Source organism: Oryctolagus cuniculus, chromosome 3 (genome assembly GCF_051225735.1).
Source record: "Oryctolagus cuniculus isolate XC-2025 breed Fujian yellow rabbit chromosome 3, ASM5122573v1, whole genome shotgun sequence".
Classification (NCBI taxonomy): Eukaryota; Metazoa; Chordata; class Mammalia; order Lagomorpha; family Leporidae; genus Oryctolagus; species Oryctolagus cuniculus.
Genome location: NC_142869.1, coordinates 36,545,977 through 36,560,602, shown reverse-complemented (window position 1 = coordinate 36,560,602; position 14,626 = coordinate 36,545,977). Strand labels below are relative to the sequence as shown.

The following is a 14,626-nucleotide window of genomic DNA, read 5'->3' as shown; positions in this document are numbered from 1 at the left end:
AAATTAAATTAGTGCAGCCACTATGGAAAACAGTGTGAAGATTTCTTAAAAAACTAGAAATAGACTTGCCATATGATCCAGCAACCCTACTACTGGGTATATTCCCAAAAGACTTGAACACCATGTATCAAAGAGACACCCACATCACCATGTACACAGCAGCACTGCTCAAGGTAGCCAAAATTTGGAACCAACCAGGGTGTTCATCAGATGAATGGATATAGAAAATGTGGTATATATACACAATGGAAAATTTTTCAGCTATAAAAAAATGAAATTCTATGATTTGAAGCAACTGGAAGACATGTTTAGTGAAAGAAGTCAGACCTAGAAAGACAAATACCACATGTTCTCCATATACATGGGAGCTAAAATTCAAAAAAAAAAAAAAAAAAAAAAAAAAAGATAAAAGAAATGTCTATATCAGTACTGCTGCAAATACAGTTTTGTAAAACTCTGTTTTATACCTTTGTGAAACCAATAGTTAAGAATGCTAGGGGCCAGCGGTGTAGTGGGTAAAGCCACTGCCTGCAGTGCCAGCATCCCATATGGGTGTCAGAGTCCCGGCTGTTCCACTTCCAATTTAGCTCTCTGCTATGGCCTGAAAAAGCAGTGGAAGATGGTCCAAGCCCTTCAGCCTGCAGCTGCATGGGAAACCCCCAAGAAGCTCTTGACTCCTGGCTTCAGATCAGCGCAGGTCCCGCTGTTGCAGCCAATTGGAGAGTGAACCAGCGGATGGAAGACCCCTCCCTCCCTACCTCCCTCCTTTTCTCTCTCTCTCTCTGCCTCTCCTTTTCTGTCTAACTCTTTCAAATAAATAAAATAAACCTTAAAAAAAAAAAGAATATTATACTACTGTAGTTTTAATGATCTATGATTACTTTAAAATTTACTGTATATGGATCAAATAGTCATTATTCTATTCAATTATTGTCTAGAGCCAACTGTCTATATTCCCACTAAACTAGGGTCTTCTTGCTTTTTACTAGTTAAGCTTCTTATCTGGTGAAGTATTAAGATTTTTTACTGTAAAATTTAAAATGTTATTTCAAAAGCTAAAAAAGAAAGAAGGAAGGAAGGAGGATGGGAGGGAGACAGAAGGAATATCATCATGTTCTTAGAATTGTATCTACAAAGCACACTGAATAAGTTAAAAACTAGTTAAAAGTGAAATTAAAATATAAACAGTAAGTTATCTATGCAAATGTCACAACATAAGAGTTAATTCATTTTAGGCAATTCTCCAAGATCTAAGTCTACAACCAGAAGAGCTAGTATTTCTTAAGAGGAAACAATTTTATCCTACTGTGAATAAACAAAGACAACAGTGCTTTTAGTCAAAACTCTTTTTTTTTTTTTTGACAGGCAGAGTGGACAGTGAGAGAGAGAGACAGAGAGAAAGGTCTTCCTTTTGCCATTGGTTCACCCTCCAATGGCCGCCGTGGCCAGCACGCTGCGGCCGGCGCACCGCGCTGATCCGATGGCAGGAGCCAGGTACTTCTCCTGGTCTCCCATGGGGTGCAGGGCCCAAGGACTTGGGCCATCCTCCACTGCACTCCCTGGCCACAGGCAGAGAGCTGGCCTGGAAGAGGGGCAACCGGGACAGAATCCGGCGCCCCGACCGGGACTAGAACCCGGTGTGCCGGCGCCGCAAGGCGGAGGATTAGCCTAGTGAGCCGCGGCGCCGGCCCTAGTCAAAACTCTTTTAAAAGCTTTAGTTTCTGATTGACATAGACGTTTATAATACAACTTCCATAGATAAAAATACTAAAGAACACCTTATCCTAATAACTGTACTTCTAGAAACATACTAAATAATATAGAAAAAGCGTATATATATACACATTTCATACTCATCATCTGGCAAAAATATTAAGTGCGACAAAACCAGGAGTTGGGAAGGATGTTGAGCAGAGGGAACATTCTGATAGGGACATACAGTCCTCACCATTAAGAGCCATTTGGGGATTGCAAATTTTATGATTCGGTAGTACCACTTCTAAGTGTCCAATTCACAGATAAGCATCAGAAGAAACATAAAATGATGTTTCCTGTGGAAGCCTAACTTACTGTCCTGATAAAAAGAATAAATTGGACCTGTAAGCATCAACATAGAAATGTCAATCATACAACTGAGTCAAAAATGCAAAATTTTAAAAAATAGTGTTTATATAAAATGTTAAAGTGTTTATACAATATAAACAGTATTTATATAAAATAGAACAGAACAGTAATCAGTAAGATTTTATGGAGATATGTGTGTATATATATGTGTGTGTGTGTGTGTGTGTGTTAAAGGTACTAAAACATATGTGAACAAATTACCTGGGAGAGGATTTCCTTGTATATCTATTTTTTTAAAGATTTATATATTTATTTGAAAGGGTTAGAAAAGGAGAGGTAGAGATAGAGAGGGGTCTTCCATCCACTGGTTCACTCCCCACTTGGCCGCAAAGGCCAGAGCTGCGCCGATCCGAGGCCAGGAACAAAGAGCTTCTTCCAGGTCTCCCAGGGGATGCAGGGGCCCAAGGACTTGGGCCATCTTCTACTGCTTTCCCAGGCCATAGCAGAGAGCTGGCCAGGAAGTGGAGCAGCTATGGGACTTGAACAGGCATCCGTATGGGATACCGGCATTTCAGGCAGCAGCTTTATCCACTAAGCCACAGCGCTGGCCCTATATACATATAAAGATATTAAAGATATATATATCTTGGCCGGCGCCGCGGCTCACTAGGGTAATCCTCCGCCTTGCGGCGCCGGCACACCGGGTTCTAGTCCCGGTCGGGGTGCCGGATTCTGTCCCGGTTGCCCCTCTTCCAGGCCAGCTCTCTGCTGTGGCCAGGGAGTGCAGTGGAGGATGGCCCAAGTCCTTGGGCCCTGCACCCCATGGGAGACCAGGAGGGGCGCCTGGCTCCTGCCTTCTGATCAGCGGGGTGCGCCGGCCGCAGCGCGCCAGCCGTGGCGGCCATTGGAGGGTGAACCAACAGAAAAAGGAAGACCTTTCTCTCTGTCTCTCTCTCTCACTGTCCACTCTGCCTGTCAAAAAAAAGAAAAAAAGAAAACATTGCTAAGAGAAACTAAAGATCTAAAGAAATAGGGAGATATATCATGTTGGTGGACTGAAAGACCCAAAACTATTGTCAGTTCTCTCTCAACTGAACTAGGTATTTGATATTATAATCAATATCCCAGATTTTTTTTTAAGATTTATTTATTTGAAAGTCAGAGTTACATAGAGAGAGGAGAGGTAGAGAGAGAGAGAGGTCTTCTATCCGATGGTTCACTCCCCAATTGGCCGCAACGGCCGGAACTGCAATCTGAAGCCAGGAGCTTCTTCTGGGTTTCAAGGACTTGGGCCATCTTCTACTGCTATACCAGACTATAGCAGAGAGCTGGATTGGAAGTGGAACAGCCGGGTCTCGAACCGGCACCCATATGGGATGCTGGCGTTTCAGGCCAGGGTGTTAACCCGCTGCACCACAGTGCCGGCCCCATTTTTTTTTTTTTTTTAAAGATTTATTTATTTGAAACACACAGTTAGAGAGGTAGAGGTAGAGGTAGAGACAGAGAGATCTTCCATTAGCTGGTTCACTCTCCAGATGGCTGCAACAGCCGGAGCTGCGCCAATCCAAAGCCAGGAGCTTCTTCCGGGTCTCCCACGTGGGTGCAGGGGCCCAAGGACTTGGGCCATCTTCTACTGCTTTCCCAGGCCATAGCAGAGAGCTGGATTGGAAGTGGAGCAGCCGGGACTAGAACCGGCGCCCATATGAGATGCTGGCACTTCAGGCCAAGGCTTTAACCCACTGCGTCACAGCACAGATCCTCCCAGATTTTTTTAAATTGAAATTTACAAGCTGATTCTAAAATTTATATGGAAAAGCAAATAACCTAAAAGATCAGAAGACTTATTCTACTTGACTTAAGACTCACTGTAAAGCTAAGTGATCAAGACAATGTAGACAGGCAAAAGGAAAGGGAATTACGTCAATGTAACAGTATGGTGAATCCAGAAATAGATTCACACACAGTTAAATGATTTTCACTGAAAATCAAAGTAGTTAATGAAGAAAGGAATGTGTCTTTGAACCAGTGATGCTAGAACAGCTAAAATTATAAATAAATAAAACAAAGGAACATTTCAACTTTTCTGTATTAGGACATAGAAAATATTAATGATAAAAGTAAAAACTGATAATTTTGATAATAACCAATATAAAAACTTCTGCTCTTTGAAGGATATCACTAAAAAAAGGCAAGCCATAGACTAAGAACATATTAATATATATATATCAGATAAAAGACTTGTATAAAAGGCCTGCACAATCACTTCCTAAATGTTTATTATGGACACAAAAAGTCACTCAACAGTCTTCATAATCAAAGAAATGCAAACAAAAACTACGCTGAAATACCACTACACATTTATTATAATGGCTAGAATGAGAAAGATGAAACAATACTAACCATAAGGATGTAGAGCAAGCAGAAACATTATATAATGCTACTGAATGCAAAAATGATACAACTTTGAAAAGATTTGCCCATTTCTTATAAAGTTAAAAATATACTCACTGTAAAACTCAGAATGTCTTCACAGCTATTTAACCAAGAGAAATAAAAATGTGATGACAAATACTGTAATAGTTTTATAATGTAGAAGCCAAAAATCTAAACAGCCCAAAATCTATCAAAGGTGAAAGGATAAACAAAGTGTGGGATATACTCATATACATAATGGAATACCACGCAGCAATAAAAAGAAACTAATCCAAACATGGAAGAGTCTAAAAAAAAATCAATATTTTGCATGAAAACAACCCAGACCTGTGACAGAGGGCACTGAGAGAATACTTTATGATTCCTGCAATGCTGCTGGCATTCCGCGTGGACACCAGTTCATATCCTAACTGTTCCACTTCCGATCCAGCTCCCTGCTAATGGCCCAAGCACTTGTGCCCCCTGCCACATGAGAGACATAGATGAAATTCCTGGCTTTCAGTTTTGTCTTTTTTTTTTTGGACAGGCAGAGTTAGACAGTGAGAGAGAGAAAGGTCTTCCTTTTTCCGTTGGTTCACCCTCCAATGGCTGCCACGGCCAGCGCACTGAGGCCAGTGTGCTACACCAATCCGAAGCCAGGAGCCTGGTGCTTCCTCCTAGTCCAGCACCACAGGCAGCGGCCTCAGTTTTGTCTTGGCCCAACCTGGGCCGTTACAGCCATCTGGGAAGTGAACCAGCAGAAGGAAGATCTCTGTCTCTCCCTCTATCTCTGTAACTCTTTTAAATAAATAAATCTAAGGAAGGGGAAAAAAAAAAAACTTCAATGGGGCTGGCGCTGTGGCACAGCGGAGTAAAGCCCTGGCTTGCAGCATGGCATCCCATATGGGCACTGGTTCTAGTCCTGGCTGCTCCTCTTCTGATCCAGCTCCCTGCTTATAGCCTGGGAAAGAAGCAGAAGGTGGCCCAAGTGCTTAGGCCCTGCTGCACCCACATGGGAGACCCAGAAGAAGCTCCTGGCTCTGGCTTCAGATTGGCTCAGCTCCGCTGTTGTGGCCATTTAGGGAGTGAACCAGTGGATGGAAGACTCCTCTGTCTCTACCCCTCTCTCTCTGCAATTCTGCCTTTCAAAAAAAAAAAAAAAAAAAGTTCAAGCCATTTTTTTCCTACCGGTCCCAATCTGAAAGCACCCAAGCTGCCTATCAACAGGAAACAGATAAACAATCTATAGTATATATACGTATTTGTACAACTGAATACTACTCAGTAATAAAAGTGAACTACAGATACATGCACCAACACAGATGAATCTAAAAACATTGTGCTGAGTGCAAGAAACCAGAGACAAAAGTGTACAACTATGAATCAATTATAGAAAGTTACAGAACAGGCATAACTGAACAGTGGTGAAGCAACTATGCCTGCAGCTGCTTCCGGGATGGGGGGAAGAAACAGGAAAGGTGGGAAAAGCTAAAGGGGCCACAAGAAATGTTTTATATCTTGCTGGGTGTATTAAAAATATATTCTCACTATGGACATGGAAAAAGTTTAAGTCTACCAAACATCAATGAATTATTATAGTAAATGTTTAATGGGCATTTTTAATTCACCTTGAATAGTTCTTGAAAGTACACTGCAAAATCCAAATGCAGGCTTCTGAAACAAACCTGTGATTCCAACTGTGGCAAACAGAAAGATTTATTAAAGTCTCATCCAGCTGAAATGTATGTACTTTTCTTCCAAAAATATTACTTTCCAAATAGAGAATAAGAATGTCTTGTCACAAGCGCTTTATTTTTAAGACAACTGCACGTAAAGCTGGATGAAATGGAACTTCATATGAAAGGCTCACTATTAACAAGAGTAATTCAATTAAGACTGTTCAGTGATTTCCAAAATGGAGGTGACCATATCCCAGGAAGTATGACTGATGATTCACTGGGGTAAAAGAACATATCAGGAGTTCTATTTTTTTTTTTTTTTTGACAGGCAGAGTGGACAGTGAGAGAGAGACAGAGAAAGATCTAAGAGTTCTATTTTAATTTAATATTTATCTTAATATAGAGACATATTTCAAGTATCACATATTTATCTTTAACATACAAAATGACACATCTCCATTATAGCCACCTCTCAGTCACACATTTAAAGTAACCTAAATAGTCTGTTCTAATTAATTCTAAGTACTCCGAGGGAAAACAGTACTGGCAAGACTCTTTTTCAATATGAGATAAAGACGGTAATGTTTTTGTAAGCTGCTATAAGAGACTGGTGTTCCACAGAAGACATATTCTCAATAGTAACAGCTGCCTTCATAGAAACAATGTTCTATGGGGAAACTTCATCATGAAATAGCTGCTCTGATCTCAAGATAATAAAGCTGGGGGCAAGAGTAAGGATTCAGGGCTAGCACTGTGGCACAGCAGGTTCCGCGGCTGCCTGCAATGTCAGCATTCCATATTAGCACCAATTTGATTCCTGGCTGCTCCACTTCCGATCCAACTGCCTACTAATGCGCCTGGGAAGGTAGCAGATCATGGTCCAGGTGCCTGGGCTGATGGCTTTGGCTGGGCCCAGTCCCGGCTGTTGCAGCCATGGGGAGAGAACCAGCAGATGGAAGATAATACTCCCCACCCCCAATTCTGCCTTTCAAATAAATAAATAAGTCTTTTTAAAAAGAGTTTAATTTCAAAAGCAACACACTGCAGTAAAAGAGAAGCAAGAGAGTCAAGTCTTACTGCATATTCTTGAAGGAGCTGAGGAGTAACCTTCATACTTAGTAGCAAACAGGTATATTGGTTGTCTCCTGGCAAAGTATATAAAAAGAGCCATCCAATTTAAAAACGAGTTAAGCATTTATCTTTTTTCTTTTTTGAAAAATGCCAATCTCTCTTTTAATGTATTTTTTAATCTTTTTTTTTTTTTAAGATTTATTTTTTTATTTGAAAGTCAGAGTTACACAGAGAGAGAAGAAAAGGTAGAAAGAGAGGCCTTCCATCCGCTGGCTCACTCCCCACTTGGCCGCGACGGCCAGAGCTGCGTCAATCCGAAGCCAGGAGCTTCTTCCGCGTCTCCCAGAGGATGCAGGGGCCCAAGGACTTGGGCCATCTTCCACTGCTTTCCCAGGCCATAGCAGAGAGCTGGATCGGAAGTGGAGCAGCCGGGACTTGAACTGGCGCCCATAAGGGATGCTGGCACTGCAGGCAGCAGCTTTACCCACTACACCACAGTGCCAGCCCCAAGATTTTATCTTTTACAAAAATACATGCGTGGCAAATTTGATATTCTCTGATGACAGGTGGCTGTTTTAAAACAAAAACATAGGAGCCTGGGCTGGCTTGTAGTAGAACAAGTTAAGTAGCTGCCTGCAATGCCTGCACTCAATATCAAAGTGCCAGTCAGAGTCCTGGCTGTTCCACTTCTGATCCAGCTCCCTGCTAATGCATGTGGCAAAGCAGCAGAAGATGGCCCAAGTTCTTGGGGCCCTGCCACCCAGGTGGGAAAGCCAGATGGAGTCCCAGGCTCCTGGCTTCAGCCTGGACCAGCCCCAGCTGTTAAAGTCATTTGGGGAGTGAACCAGCATATAGATGATTAGAAACATGGGTCACCTTCAAACAATCATATCTGTACACACTAAAACACAAAAAAAATTTTTAAAAAAGATTTTATTTATTTGAGAGGTAGAGTTACATGCAGAGAGATGGAAAGACACAGAGAAAGGTTTTCCAACCACTGGTTCACTCCCCAAATGGCCACAACAGCCAGAGCTAGGCCAGTCCGGAGCCAGGAGCTTCCTTTGGGTCTCCCATGTGGGTGCAGAGGCCCAAACACTTGGACCACCTTCCACTGCTTTTCCAGGGCATAAGCAGAGAGCTAGATTGGAAGAAAAGCAGCAAAGACACAAACCAGCGCCTATATGGTTTGCCAGTGCTACAGTGCCACAGTGCCAGCACTCAAAAACCCTTTCTAACTTTCTGAATAACTTTGGTAGCTTCAATAGATTGTGAACTTACTAAAAACATGTAAACGTGGGTAGATATTTAGCCTAGGAGTTAAGATATCAGTGAGGAAGCCCTCCACCCAATGTCCAGGTACCCAGATGCCTGGCTCTGGCTCCTGACTACCGCTTCCTGCTAATACAGACCCTTGGAGGCAGTGGTGATGGCTCAAGTGATTGAGTTCCTGGCTCTGACCTTGCCCAGCCTCCACCACTGTGGGTATCTGGAGAGTGAACCAGCAAGTGGAAACTCTCCTTCTCTCTCTCCTGCCAAGTGCTGGCAAGGATGGGGGAAAACTGCAACTCCTGGGCTTTGCTAATGAGAATGTAAAATATTCCAGCTGCTGTAGGAAACAAGATGCTGGAGGGCAGGCTTTCGGCCCAGTGGTTAAGATGACAGCTGAGGCACTCACATCTCAAGTCTGTGGGATGCCTGGATTCAGGTCTTGGCTCTGCTCTTTCTGCTAATGAGCACCCTGGGAAGCAGCAGGTGATGGCTCAAATACTTTGGTTCCTGCCACTCACATGGGAGACCTGGATTGAGCTTGTAGCTTGGGCCTGGCCCAGTCCAGTCATTGAGGGTATTTGGGGAGTTAACCAACATTAGAGAGCTCTGTCCCTTAAAATAAAAAAAATTTTAAAAGAGAAAAAAAATAGGGCAGTTCCTTAAAAATGTTAATATATAATTACCATATGACCCACAGCTCTAATTCTGGGTATACATCCCAAAGCAATGAAAGCAAGGGTTCAAGCTGATAGCTGTACACCAATGTTCCTAGCAGCCAAAAAAGTACACACAACCCAAGTCTCTGTAAATGTGATATACACAGATAACAGAATATTATTCAATCTTAGAATGAAATTTTGATATATGCTACAACACAGATGAATCTTAAAGACATCATGCTAAGCACATAAGCCCCTAAGAATATTGCAGATTCACTTATATGAAGCACCTAGAGTAGGCAAATTCAGAGACGGAAAGTACACGTGTTTTTTTTTTTTTTTTTTTTTTTTTTGACAGGCAGAGTGGACAGTGAGAGAGAGAGACAGAGAGAAAGGTCTTCCTTTGCCGTTGGTTCACCCTCCAATGGCCACCGCGGCTGGCGCGCTGTGGCCGGCGCACCGCGCTGATCCGATGGCAGGAGCCAGGAGCCAGGTGCTTTTCCTGGTCTCCCATAGGGTGCAGGGCCCAAGCACCTGGGCCATCCTCCACTGCACTCCCGGGCCACAGCAGAGAGCTGGCCTGGAAGAGGGGCAGCCGGGACAGAATCCGGCACCCCGACCGGGACTAGAACCCGGTGTGCCGGCGCCGCTAGGCGGAGGATTAGCCTAGTGAGCCGCGGCGCCAGCCCGAAAGTACACGTTTTTACTAAGGGCTAAGGGGAGGGGAGGGAGTGAGTTATTTAACGAGCAGAATCACAATTAGAGATGATGAAAAAGTTCTGGAGATGGGTAACATGATGCACAACAATGTGAATACCCTTAATGTCACTGAAAAAAATTAACCACTTAATCATGCCACTGAAAAAAATCAGCCACTTAAAAATGATAAATTTTATGTTATGAACATTTTACTAAGAAAATGAAAAAAAGTGCACATGTGTTGTTTATTTTACTACAGTGGCACTATGGGAAGGTGGTTAAGAAAACAAGTTTAAGAATTAGGTGGCCCAGTTTCAAACCCCGCTTGCCATGCAACAGCTCCGTAGTCTTCGGTGACTGGCTGCTCATTTTCTCAATTAATAGAATCTACTTCATAGGGTTATCGTGAGGATTACATAATCCACATAAGGTGTCTAAAACACTGCATAACTTTTTGTTATTACAAGTCTAAAATATACTCCTAGAGAGACTGAAGTCAAACATCTACAGAATCTCTCTGAAGCACCTCTTCAAAATTCTTTCCATCAGTAGACCATGGTTTGAAAACCAGTAATCTAATACAAACTTCTTTTCTTATGGTAAAAGAATTAAAGGGCTAAGGTAAGTTATTTGCCTCAGTTCACATATTTTATTTCACTTGTATTAATTTGCCTAAAATAAGAGATTGAGGTTAACAATACTAATGCCGTCACTCAACTATGTCCGTACCAAAGCAAGGGAAGCCATGAGATCCTACAATGTGCTTCTAAGAACCCATTAACAGGGGCCTGCACTATTGCATAGCACGTAAAGCCGCCGCTTGCAATGCCAGCATCCCATATGGGCACTGGTTCGAGTCTCAGCTGCTCCACTTTCAATCCAGCTCTCAGCTATGGCGTGAGAAAACAGAAGATGGCCTAAATCTTTGGGCCACTGCACTCGCATGAGAGTCCCGGAAGAAGCTCCTGGCTCCTGGCTTTGGATTGGCACAGCTCTGGCCGTTGAGGCCAACTGGGGAGTAACCCAGCCAATGGAAGACCTCTCTCTCTCTGTCTCTCCTCTATGTAACTCTTTCAAATAAATAAATAAATATTTTAAAAAAAGAATCCAGTAACAGTGAAGGTTCTCCACAATATTAATCTAACAAGTATTTATTTATGAGGTAGGGCGCAAAACCAAAAGAAAAAAAATCAGTTATCCTCTAAGACAATGCTTAAAAACGCCTCTTTATAAAGAAAATAAAGTCTTGGGGCCGGCGCTGCAGCATAGCAGATAAAGCTGCCGCCTGCAGTGCCAGCATCCCACATGGGTGCTGGTTCGAGTCCCGGCTGCTCCACTTCCCATCCAGCTCTCTGCTATGGCCTGGGAAAGCAGTGGAAGATGGCCCAAGTCCTTGAGCCCCTGCACCCACGTGGGAGACCTGGAAGAGGCTCTTGGCTCCTGGCTTTGGATCAGCACAGCTCTGGCCACTGCAGCCAAATGGGAAGTGAACCAGCGGATGGAAGACTCTCTCTGTAACTCTTTCAAATAAATAAGTCTTTAAAAAAAAAGTCTTAAATATTCGTCAAAATACAGCCAACATGAGCCCGCTACATTACTCCGTCCAGCCAATTATCTATATAATCTTAGGGAGACCTCTGAGTGACAACTCAGCTCCCGCTTCCACCAGAGTTAATATTCCTCACAAAGAAACAGCTACAGATAATTCCTTATTAAAGACAACAGCAAGCCAATAACACAAAATGCCTAGTCTAAAAAACAAAAGTCATGCATTAAGCTTTGCAGACATTCTTGTACTTATTGACTCGGGCTCTATCTGTTTTCTGTGAAATTCACGACACAAGCAGGAAAATAATAGGGACAAGCTTTGAAGGTCAGGCTCAACAAGAGCTAGAAAGCTTTGAGCGTGTCTATTCGGCCCTTCCCCCAGTGGTCTTCCTCCCAGCACAGCTCTCAAAGGCCAGCACTCCCTCCATGTGGAACGTCTTCCTCCTCCCCAGCTGCTCCTGCTGAAATCCTGCAAGGCTCCACTTAAAGGCAGCGGCGGCTTCGGTGAATCTGCTCCCAAAGTCCCAAGCGGGCATCACCCTTTCTTCGTCTTTGCTCCCCCGGTCTGCACCACCCTCTCAACATTTTATTATCTAACAGGACACACCGTATTCCAATTGTCCATATTCACTTCTCCCCAAGAAAATCCTCAGACAGCAGCAGGGAAGCCAGCAAAGGAATTAACATTTGTTAAACCCCTCCGTGCCAGCCTAGGTGCTACGCATTTTGCATAATTAGCTCATTTGCTCTCACTGACAACCATCTGGGGAAGTAAACAGGTGGTGTTAGGCCCGTTTTTGCTGCCAGGGAACTACTGCAGAGGTCAACCGCTTATCCAGCATCACCCGCTCGCCAATCGCCAGGCTCCCGGGACGCTGGTTTCCCGGGCCGGGCAGAGCTCCTCCCACCACACCAGGCTGTGGGTCTGTTCGCTGTGGGCCCCCCAGCCTGCTGCCGGTCTAGGTATTCCACAAATGTTGGCTGAATTGAATGTTCCCACGGACGCCATCCCACCCGTTAACAGTCGGATCACGCCTCGCCGCCGGCCCGTTACCTTTCCTATTCCTCTGCATATACAGCCAGCTCTCCACATCTCCATGAGAAATCCCGCAGACACGGAGCGGGGGACCTCTCCATTCCCCCAGGCAGCCCCGATTTGCTCTTCCCACGGAGCACAAGAAATGCACACACGCACACACACAAGACACGTGTAACACTCACACCCTTCCAAAAAGCTCTGATTCCCTACTCAGCCACGTCTTCGTGCTCCAGGCAATCCGGCTTCTGCAGTTTCCAGCTCACACCGTGGGGCCACCCTAAGGCACTGTCTGAATGAGAAAACCCCATCTTGAAGGCATCCTACCTGACACCACTGCCCTGCCCCCTCCTGCCCTGCGCACCCCCAGGAATGGCAGTTTGGATTTCCGGCGGGAACGTGCACCGAAAGACTAGCTGGGGCTCAAAAGCCACGGAGCAATTACTTCGCCTCCTTCGTTAGAAGGAAGACGCAGACGGCGCCCCGCCTTTCTAAATCTCTGCACTGAATCCAGCTGTGAAAGACCGGGGGCGCGGGGACCCCAGCCACCCGACAGCAGTCACCGGCTCCCGCGGCTGGCGGGGGACGACTCCTTTCCTCCTCACGCTCCGGGGCCACCTCCCCCGGCGCCGGGTGGGAGAAGCCCCGCCGCACCCTCCCCAGGCGGCCCCATACCTCATTGTCTCCCTCTGTGGCTGCCCCCAGGGGCGCAGGGTGCAGCCCAGGCCCCTCCGACCCCCACCCCCCGGCCGGCCGCCTCGCCGGGCGCGGTCCAGCTGGCCCCGGCCCCGGCGCGAGCCCGGCAGCGACCCCGCCCCGGACTGCGGCCGCTCGCACCGCGCCCGGATGGCGGGGCCGGGCACCGGGAAAATGGAGGCGGGAGCGGGGGCACCGCTTCACCGCCCGCGCCAGCCCGGCTCCCTTCCCTGAGGCCGCGAGGGCCAGGCGGACTACTCACCGCGGCTGCCGCTCGGCCCTCCGGCGGCCCCGGCTACCGCGGCGGCCCCGGGCAGGACAACCGCCGCTCGCGCTGCTCCAGCCTCCGCCCCAGACGCGGCGCTCCTTCCCCCCCAGGAGACGCAGCGAGCGCCCGCAGCTCCTGCGCCGCGCGCTCCGTGACTGACTGACTGACAGACTGACTGACGGATTGACCCGGCGGCGGCGGCGGACGCGCGGCCGCAGGGACAGGGGCAGAGGCGGGGGCGGGGCGGCCGCAGCGCCCCGCGGCGGCAGAGCCGAGTGCGGCCGCGTCCGGCCGAGACGCAGAAGGCGGGGCTGAGGGCCGGGCGGCCGAAGGGCGGACCCGCTCGCGCCCGGCCAGGCGCTCCGCCCGCCCGCCCGCCGCCACCGCCGCCGCCAACCACTCACTTCCGGTTCGGGCGCCCCGCCCGCCCCCGGCCCGAGCCCCCAGCCCGCGGCCGCACGCTCGCCCCCTTCTCTCCCTCGTTCCCTGGGGCGCCGGGCCGACCGCACCCAGCCGGGGCTGTCCTCGGTGCCCCGCCTTTCCTCCGCGCGTCCCAGTGAACCGCCTCCAGGAACGAGTGAATCAGAGAATGAATGAGTGGGGAGGAAACTCCCGGTGCGGCCCCACCCCTCGTTCGCCTCTCCCGGGAAGCGGGCCGGGCGGCCTCTGTCCCAGGGCCCTGGGAGCCGCGGAAGGCTGGAGCAGACGTGCTTCGGGGCTTGGGGCTTCCACCTCCGGCCAGCGGTGTGCTCTGAGACCCCAGCAGCGTCTCACAGGGGCTCTCGGGCACCCACGGGATCGTTGCGGTTGGAATCTGGGAGGCCCTTCTTCAGGAAATCCCAATGTGGCCCAAAACTGCAGTTTCATGCCGTGTGTGAATGCGAAGCTTTTGGAAACTGGACCTCGCAGTTACCTTTAATTACTTTGTAATTTCGAAGTCTTTTTTGCCTTGTGTGACCTCCCTTAACTGAAATTGCTTAAGACTAGGATATCGGCGTTTTTTCCTTATCACCAAGGTCTAATTACCCGGATACTGCTTATTTTGTTGCAGGCTTCATTTAGGCAGACTTTTACGTTTTAACTTCTGTCCTGATTGTGACCTTCACCGAAAGTTGATTAAAGGAAAGAAAAAAAAATGGAATCGAATGCTTATTGTCTGACTACGTGTAGAGCGACTTTGTTGACAGCATTAAAACAATTGAGAAATTGGGAGTGTGACCTG

At 46.9% G+C, this 14,626-nt stretch overlaps 1 protein-coding gene across 3 annotated transcripts in view; it reads right to left on the bottom strand.

Moving 5' to 3' along the window:
• The window catches only part of RAPH1 (Ras association (RalGDS/AF-6) and pleckstrin homology domains 1), a 111,288-nt gene extending 97,660 nt beyond the window's left edge, over positions 1–13,628 (bottom strand). Inside the window, exon 1 of one of the 3 annotated variants that reach the window (XM_070070346.2) lies at positions 13,399–13,628. Coding sequence is in view for 1 of the 3 variants with exons in the window: in XM_089330012.1 (XP_089186138.1) it covers positions 12,459–12,503 (45 nt within the window). In the remaining 2 variants the exon portion in view is untranslated. Of the gene's footprint in view, positions 1–12,458; positions 12,622–13,398 lie in introns of those variants that run through there. The other 2 variants (XM_089330013.1, XM_089330012.1) reach the window with 2 other exon arrangements.
• Between the last annotated feature and the right edge of the window lie 998 nt (positions 13,629–14,626).